The sequence below is a fragment of the Alligator sinensis genome, unplaced genomic scaffold (genome assembly GCF_000455745.1).
Source record: "Alligator sinensis unplaced genomic scaffold, ASM45574v1 scaffold524_1, whole genome shotgun sequence".
Lineage (NCBI taxonomy): Eukaryota > Metazoa > Chordata > Crocodylia > Alligatoridae > Alligator > Alligator sinensis.
In genome coordinates, this window is record NW_005842747.1 from 472,967 (window position 1) to 482,395 (window position 9,429).

The 9,429-nt window shown below is 50.2% G+C and overlaps 1 protein-coding gene across 1 annotated transcript in view; it reads left to right on the forward strand.

Moving 5' to 3' along the window:
• The window catches only part of LOC102369857 (GTPase IMAP family member 8-like), a 24,695-nt gene extending 20,886 nt beyond the window's left edge, over positions 1 to 3,809 (forward strand). The window contains exon 5 of the mRNA XM_006034564.3: positions 2,597 to 3,809. Within this exon, the coding sequence (XP_006034626.3) occupies positions 2,597 to 3,363 (767 nt within the window). The 3' untranslated portion in view covers positions 3,364 to 3,809. The remainder of the gene's footprint in view (positions 1 to 2,596) is intronic.
• Positions 3,810 to 9,429: the final 5,620 nt, after the last annotated feature.

Below are 9,429 nucleotides of genomic sequence, written 5' to 3' on the forward strand. Positions count from 1 at the left end.
AGCGGTGGCACTGAGTCTCCCTGCCCTGCTTTCCCCTGCCATGCTGGGTCCCACCCACTGGACAGTGGAGGCCCCTAGGGGAAAGGCAGCAGGGCAGGGAGCCAAGTCCACAGCAGGCATCCTATGTCCACCTCTTCCCCACAGGTTCTGCTCCAGCTGTGCCACCCATGATGACACTAAGATGTGGGGCGAGGTGGACACACTTGAAGGGAGAGAGAGGCTGCAACTAGATTTAGACAGACTACAAAAGTGGGCAGAGGAGAATAGGATGGGGTTCACCGCAGACAAACGCAGGGTGCTGTGCCTTGGGAGAAGGAATCCACAGCATACATACAGGCTGGGGAGTTCCCTTCTTGAAAGCACAGAGGAGGAAAGGGATCTTGGAGTCATTATTGACTCCAAGATGAGCATGAGCCACCAGTGCCAGACCGCAGCCAGCAAGGCCAGCCAGACCCTGTCATGCATCCAAAGGTGCATCTCAAGCCGGTCCAGAGAGGTGATCCTCCCCCTCTATGCGACTTTGGTCAGGCTGCAGTTGGGGTACTGCGTCCAGTACTGGGCGCCGCACTTCAAAAGGGATGTGGCCAGCCTGGAGAGGGGTCAGAGGAGGCCACCCGCTTGGTGAGAGGGCAGCAGGACAGGCCCTACAAGGAGAGACTGAAGGACCTGAACCTGTTCAGCCTCAGCAAGAGGAGGCTGAGGGGGGACCTGGTGGCTGCCTACAAGCTCATCGGGGAGGATCAACTGCAAATAGGCAGAGCTCTTTTCTGCCCAGCACCACCTGGGTGATGAGGAACAATGGTCATAAGCTGATGGAGAATAGGTTTAGGTTGGAGATCAGAAGGCAATATTTTACAGTTAGGGTGGCCAAAATCTGGAACCAACTTCCCAGGGAAGTGGTCCTCGCCCCTACCTTGGACAAATTCAAGAGGAGGTTGGATGATCACCTGTCTGGGGTCTTGTGAACACAGCATTCATTCCTGCCTGTGGCAGGGGTCAGGCTAGATGATCTGTTCAGGTCCCTCCTGACCCTAGCTAATATGAAACTATGATGGAGAAGGCAATTGTCAACAAAACTTAAAGGATCATCACGCCCCTTTATAAATCCATGATCACACCTTGAATCCTGTGCCCTGGTCTGGTTCCTACACCTCAGAAAGAATAGATACAAACTAGAGAAGGTCCACAGAAGGACAACAAGGATAGTAAGTGGTAAGGAGGGCCTTCCATATGAGTAGACTAAAGGATCCAGGCCCGGTCAGTTTAGAAAAGAGACACTTGAGAGGGGACATGAGAAAGATTTACAGAATACCAGCTGGTGAAGATAAAGGAAATGGGGATTTATTATGTACCATCTCTTACAATACAAGACTTTGGGGGAGGCCTGAGGAGCCCTTATTTTTTGCCCTTTCCCTGGGTCCCTTGTGGGGTCACCAGGGTCCCTCTTGATGAGTTTGGCTAGAAGGATCCCCCTGGTCCTGCTGGCTCCCCACTAGTTCCTGCCAGCCCCTGCATTGGGGGCTGATGGGGTGGCAGCCCTATTAGAGGGCTTCTGCCCTGCCATAGCTCAAAGTGGGGGTGAGAATGGGTGGGGTGTGAAGGGAAGCTTCTGGGCTCCCCCTCCTCTCAGCAGGGGGCTGCAGGGGTCAGGAGGGCTGGGGTAGCTGCCTCCTCCTGGAGGAGGAGAGGTGGAGGCTCAGACTGGCTTGTGGTTGGTAGCAGAGGTAGTGAAGTTTGGGGAGGGGCCATGTGTAGGGGATGGGGGTGAAGCTGAGGGCTGGGATTCTCCAATGTGCTTGGTGTGCTGGGGTCAGGGGCCAGGACTGGGGGTGGGGATGGACACACACACACACACACACACACGGGTGTGGCTTGCTCAGACTGAACACAAACAGCAGAGGAGAGGGAGTGGGACACAGGACTCACCATGAATGGGAGACAGGGGGACTACTGAGGCAGCTGGAGCAATGCAGAGGCCATGCTGGCAGGGCAGGGACATCTCAGGCAACTGGCATTAGTAGTGGCTGTGGGGTCCCCACAGACTGCCCAACAGCCATCAGCTCAACAGCAGGGGCAGGAAGCAAGAGCTAGGAGCAGCAACAGGTGTGTGGAGGGATTGGAAGCAGAAGTAGGAGCAGCAGAGGTCTGCGGCCAGCCCAGGCAGATTAGGAAAGGGCTGGCCCCATAGGGAGCCAGAAGAAGCCCTCTTTGGGAACAGGGAAATGGCAGAAGCCGCAGCTCCAAAGTAGGGGAGAGAGCTCAATGTAGCTCCCTGCCGAGCTTCAGTGGCAGCTAGTAGAAGTGGTGGTTCCCCTTGCTGCTCACAGGTGACTGGGCGAGATGGACCTAGGGTCTTAGAGAGTAAATGGCAGTTTTGATATTCTTCTATGTTTTTATGCTGCAGAGGGGAAGTTATCACATTCCTTCCCTGTCTGTAACATCATAAAGTTGAGAGAGGGAGCAGGAGGCAGGTACAACGATGAGGGAAATATTGCGAAACAGTAACGCTTTCTGTCACAACACAAACCCTAAGTTGCATCACACCTGATTTGTTATCTGTGCAGTGATGTTCTCATTCTGTTAAAATCATTCCCAGCAGCCCAAGAGGACGGCAGCCAGAAACAAGAAGAATCAGCATTGAGAATCCTCCTTGTTGGTAAAACTGGAGCTGGAAAAAGTGCCACAGGAAATACCCTCCTTGGGGAGAACAAGTTTGAGTCCAAACTTGGGGCAAAACCAGTAACTTTGGAATGTGCCCAAGGAAGCAGGAAGTGGAATGGGCGTGAAGTTGTGATAATTGACACTGCTGACATTTTCAACCCAAATACGAAAGGGCCAGAAATTTCTCATGCGGTTCATTGGTGCTTCAGGCTCTCCCATCCAGGCCCTCATGCTCTGGTGCTGGTGACCCAGCTGGGCCATTACACAGAGCAAGACAAAGCGGCTGTGAAGCAAGTACAAGAAATATTTGGCCGTGAGGCTCTGAAGTTCACTGTTGTTTTATTCACTCGGAAAGAAGATTTAGGGGATGGCTCCCTGGCTGAGTATGTGACAAAGTCAAATAACAGAGAGCTCCGAACATTGATTAAAGCCTGCAAGAACCGATACTGTGCTTTCAACAACAAAGCAGAAAAAGGAGAGCGAGATGCACAGGTCAAAGAGCTGATGGAACTGATTGAGGAAATACTGCAGGAAAATGGGGGCAAGTACTGCCCCAATAATCGGTCAGCCCTGGATACTACGTCAAATGAAGAGAGTGGAGCACAAAAGAGAGACAGGAGAAAGTCTGAGCCAACTATTAGGCAACATGTTGGACAGAAGTTGGTTAGCTGGTGGCAAGGATGGACTTCCACTGACTATTGAGTAACCCATGGAGAAGGCAAGGATTTTTGGGGTAATATTTTTTATTGGACCAACCATCTAGCTGGGAGGGATAGAGACAAGCTTTCCTTGTGCCCTTCCTTGGGACTCTGAAGAAGAAAAAAAAAAGCAGACACCCACTGTAGCATGGAGAAAGCATGATCCACTATTAAGAATAGCCACCAGGATGACAAAAGGAAGTCGGGCTGGTGCATAGGAATCCTGTTTCAAACACCAGTGTGGACATTCTGGGTTTCTCATTTTTTCTTAAAAATTTGGATTTTGTCAATGTGCACAAGCAGCCACCTCTACTGTCTCCCAAGACTGGCACTTCTCATCACATCAACCATCACACCCAAGGGTGGAGCCATGATTTAAAAATGGGGTGCAGGGCCTATTCACCAGCACTACAGGGGAGACTGTGCCCTGATCCCTGCCCCCTCCCACTCTCCACCAGCAGACCTTTCCATGGCAGAAGTAGGTGAGGAGTTTTTTTTTCCAAGTGCCTGAATCAAGTAATCATCTCCCCACTTCTCTGCTCTTGGCACTCCATCCTTTCCCATCTGTGCTTGTGGCATGTCCCTCCCATTTCCCTCTATACCCTTCTGGGCATAGGAAGGGGATGCAAAGATGTGCCTGCTACTGCTGCCTCTGTCCTAGACTCTCCTTCTCTGCTCCAGCTGGGGCTGCAGGGAATGTCTTCACAGGAAGCTGTGCTTGGATGGGACAGGGGCATCTCCAGGCAGAAGGTCCCTTCTTCTGTTCCCTCCTGAAGTGTGGCACCCGGAACTGGATGCGGTACTCCAACTGTGGCTTGACCAATGCCGTATAGAGGGGAAGGATCACCACCCTGGACCTGCTTGTGATGCATCTGTAAATGCACAACATTTGGACTCCTTCCTTGCATTGGCAGCTCATGTTCATCCTGGAGTCAACAATGACTCCAAGATCCCTTTCTGCCACTGTGTTGACAAGAAGGGTGTTCCCCAGCCTTTAAGTGTGTTGCAGATTCCTTCTCCCCAGATGCAGCACCTTGCACTTGTCTGCATTGAATTCTATCCTATTCTCATCTGCCCACCTCTGTAACCTGTCTAGATCTAGCTGGATTCTGTCCCTCCCCTCCAGCGTGCCCACCTTGCCCCACAACTTGGTGTCGTCAGCAAATTTGGACCATGTGCTTTCCACACCCACATACAGATTGCTGATAAAGATGTTGAACAGTGCGGGCCCCAGGACCAAGCTCTGAGGGACTCCACTACCCACATCCCTCCAGGTCGAAAATGACCCGTCCACCACCACTCTCTGGGTGCGACCAGCTAGCCAATTTTCCACCCATCTGACTGTGTAGGCATCAATGCTGCAGTCACCAAGTTTTTTTTTTTGAAGAGAATGTGGTGGGAAACCATGTTAAAGGCCTTCTTAAAGTCCAGGAAGATGCCATCCACCCCAACACCCTCATCCAGGGACTTTGTGACCAGATCATAAAAAGAAACTCGGTTAGTCAGGCAAGACCTGCCCTCAATGAACCCATGTTTGTTGCCACTGAGCATTACCTCCCCTGCTTGGCCCTTGCAGATGTGCTCCTGGATAATTTTCATAAAGGTCTTCCCAAGGACTGAGGTAAGACTGACTGGCCAATAATTGCCAGGGTCCTCCTTTCTCCCCTTCTTGTAAACGGGGACCAGACTGGCCCTTTTCCAATCCTCTGGTACCTGGCCAGTGCCCCATGAGTGCTCATAGAGCCATGCCAGGGGCCCCACTATGACCCCCACCAATTCCCTCAGCACCATCAGGTGAAGAGCATCTGGACCTACTGATTTAAACACATCCAGCCCCTCCAAAAGTTCCCTAACTAGGTCGTCCTTGACCCTAGGCATAGCAGTGCCTCCCCTGGGCCCATCTGCAATTTTAGTGGGGGAGGTGTCCTGGTCCCTGTTCGGGAATATGGAGGCAAAGAATTCATTTAAAGAAGTCAGCTCTTTCATTTGCCGCAATCACCAGATTGCCAAGCCTATCCTGTAGGAGCCCCACATTACCCGGTGCCTTCTTCTTACTTACTGTTTGAAAAAGGATGTTTTATTATCCTTAATTTTGGTCACTAGCCCTAGATCCATCTCTGCCTTGGCCTTCCTAACAGCCTCCCTGCAGTCCCAAGCAATGGAGGTGTAATCCTCCTTGGTGATAGCCCTTTGCTTCCACTGTTTGTACACCTCCTTTTTTGCCTTCAGGCATCCCTGGATGCCTTTGCTGAGCCATGGGGGCTACTTAGCACTTCTGCCCTCCTTGGTGTGCATTGGGACTGACTCCCTTTGAGCTCGGGGGATCATCTTCTTGAAGGACGACCACCTGTTTTGGACTCCCATCTCATTGAAGCTCTGAGACCCCAGTGCCTCTCCTACTAACCTTCTTAGCTTACAGATGTCAGCCCTCCTGAAGTTGAGGACCTCTGCCTTCCTGCTTGCTTTCACCCCTCTGCGCTGAATAGTACATTCCAGCAGGCAAGAACATTATTTCAAATATCAACAAGTCTGTGATATGCCTAACAAAATTCATCATTGCTCTTTGCCTGCTTCATGACAGTATGTGGGAGGTGTTTCTCAGTAATGGATATACCATGGATCCTTTTGAGGTTAAGAGAGGAGTTGAATAAAGCTGTGTTATCACTCCAACACTTTTTGCAATATTTCTTAGTGTAACACTATATCTAACCATCAAGAACTTCAAGTTGGAGTGGAGCTAAGCCACTGAATACATGGTAAACCATTTAATCTCAGTCAAGTCAGAGCCCAAACCAAACCAACCAGATCCTGATCATTGAGTTCCACTGCACTGATGATGCTGTGGTGTGTGATCACTCAGAAGCAGACCTTCAGGCAATCTCCAATGTTTTTACTGAGGCCTACAAGAAAATTGGACTGACACTCAACATTCAAAACACTAAGGTCCTTCATTATCAAGTTGTTAATGAGCAGTCCCCAGCTACAGTATTTCACATTCACTGTGAGACTCTGGAAAGCATTGAATATTTCCTATACCTTAGAAGTCATCTCTTGCAGAAGGTTGACATTGATGAAGAAATCCAGCATTGTCTCAAATGTTGCCTCTAATGTGCAAATGCAGCCTTTGGATGCCTGGGGTAATAGGTGTAGCAGGCTTGTCTTTTGGAGCTTGGGTTGAGTCCCAGACTTAAAATCTTGCTGTTTTGATTGGTGGAGCTCATCCCCCAATCAGGAAGCAGCAAAAGGAGTCCAGTCATGCCCCTTTCCTGAGGAGAGGGGAAGAGGAGTGTCCCATCCCCCCCCCGATTTGATTGAAGACTGCAACACTCAGGTCTGGAAGATTTAAGGGGCGGAGCCTTGGAGCATATAAAAGGAGCTGTGTGCCCAGCATGACGGGAACACATCTGGGACAGAGAAGACAGAAGGGCAGGGCTTAGAAGAGCTGAGGAGAGCTGCTCAGCAGGGTGAAGCAGTAGCCCAGAAGCACCCCTGAAGACTTCCATCAGTGGAGAATGGCAGATGGCTCCAATAGCTAGGCTCTCGGTGTGCAGCCTGGCACATGGTGTCCAGACCCTGGGGGTTGTGTGAGGCGGCTCGGGTCTGCAACCTCTGGTGTGTGGCCAGAGACACGTTGCACAGGATGGTTCATGGAGTAGAACCTTTGGAGTGCTTGGGCAGCTCAGGTCCTCAACCCCCAGTACATGGCTGGGAGCTTGGCTCAGGAGACACTGCACAGAGGGTCCAGGAACAGACTGAGCCTGGTGCTGCATGAGGCAGCCCAGGCCTCTGACCCATAAGAAAAGGTTGAGTCCAGAGAGTCAGATTGTGATCGGGCTACTGAGCCAGCAGACAGGGCCAAGCCAGAGACCCCAGAAGCCCTGCATAGTGGGGCCCTGTTCCAGGGGACAGTGACCCTGCTGAAGCCCACTGCAGGTGAGAGAGCAGCCTGGCACAGATGATGAGGACCACCCTCCAGGCCTGGGAGCTGCGAGTTGCAGGGAAAAGAGGATTCCCACAGGGGAGGGGAGTTCCCCCCCCCCTCAGTTAGTTAAGGGCTCCTGAAAGGGGAGGTCCCACTGAGAGGGGCCCCCCCTAAAGTTACCAGCGTCTTTGTAGGGATTGGGAAAAGCCCAAGGGCATTGTGGTTTCCCCTTGGGATTTAGTTTATCTTTGGGGTTTATCTGTTTCTGATCAGATATTTACTTGTGACTTACCTGTATCTGGAACACTGGTATAAGGTTTTATGTCATTTGCCCAAAGGGTATTGTTTATACTACTGGTTTAGATATCTTTTATACACATACACACACACACACACACACACACACACATATATATATATATACACACACACACACACACACACACACACACATATATATATATACACACACACACACATATATACACACACACACTGTACATATTTTTATATCCATGTTGCTTTCCTTGTGATAAGATAATGTAAATAAATTTTTATATAGTTAAGTCCCCTGACTGTCCTGGCCTGGTTCTGTAGGGACGGAGGGAAACTGAGCGGTCTGCAGTTCCCCCACAACACACCTGCCAGCTAACAATTCCCTTCAATTGGAGAAGGGGAGTATATACCCGAGTTACCTGGGTTACACAGGTTTTTGAGGATCAGAACATCAGATCAAAAATGAAGCTTACAGTTTATCAAGCACTTGTGATCCCCATCATACTATACAGAGTATAGCAGCTTGAGGTGCAGTTTCCCAGAAACCCCTGCACCTATCACCTTGGAACTTGGCATGCTACATGCCCTCAGCATAGGCTACCATCCCTGCACATTACATCCAAATCAGCCAAAAACAAGAACGTTATAGATATTTCATTGATTCCCCGTTATACTCTATGGCCGAATCACCGAATCTTTTCCATATCATTTCCGAATGGATTCGGCTGAATCCGAATTGGCTGAATCCAAATCCAAATTAAATAGTTGCCTATTCACACAGGCCTAATGCAAAGCACCTCCTCATTAGCCCACCTGACCAATGGGTTACACAGATACTTGGGTAAGGTATTGGCACAATTTGTCTTAGACTAGACATCAGGAGGCGCTACTTCACTGTCAGGGTGGCTAGGATCTGGAACCAACTTCCAAGAGAAGGGGTGCTGGCTTCTACCCTGAAGGTCTTTAAGAGGAGGCTGGATGAACACTTTGCTGGGGTCGTTTGACTCCAGTGCTCTTTCCTGCCATGGCAGGGGGTCGAACTTGATCATCTAGCCTGACCCCCTGCCACAGGCAGGAATGAATTCTAGGTGCACAAGACCCCAGACAGGTGATCGTCCAACCTCCTCTTGAATTTGCCCAAGGCAGGGGTGAGGACCACTTCCCTGGGAAGTTGGTTCCAGATTCTGGCCACCCTAACTATAAAATATTGCCTTCTGATCTCCAACCTAAACCTATTCTTCATCAGCTTATGACCATTGTTCCTCGTCACCCCAGGTGGTGCTGGGCAGAAAAGGGCTCTGCCTATTTGCTGTTGATCTCTCCTGATGAGTCTTACTTCAATCCTGAGGAAACTCTTTGAGAAGATTATCAAGGAGCACATCTGTGATGGGCCAGAAGCAGGGATGATGCTCAAGGGCAACCGGCATGATTTCATTAGAGGCGGGTCCTGTCAGACTGACCTGATTGCCTTCTATGATCAGGTCACAAAGCATTGGACACAGGTGTTGCAGTGGACGTAGTCTTTCTGGACTTCTGCAAGGCCTTTGACACTGTCTCCCACCCCATCCTCATTAAAAAACTAGGTGACTGTGGCATTGATGCCTACACAGTCAGATGGATTGCAAATTGGGTTAAGGGACATAGTCAGAGGGTAGTGGTGGATGGGTCTTTTTTGACCTGGAGGGAATTGGGCAGTGGAGTCTCCCAGGGCTCAGTTCTTGGGCTCTCACTGTTCAATTTCTTTATTAGTGACTTGGACAATGGGGTGAAAAGCAGCTTGTTTAAATTTGCTGATGATACCAAAATTTGGGGTGAGGTGGGCATGCTAGTAGGGAAGGACAGATTACAGCAGGACCTGGACAGGTTACAGGG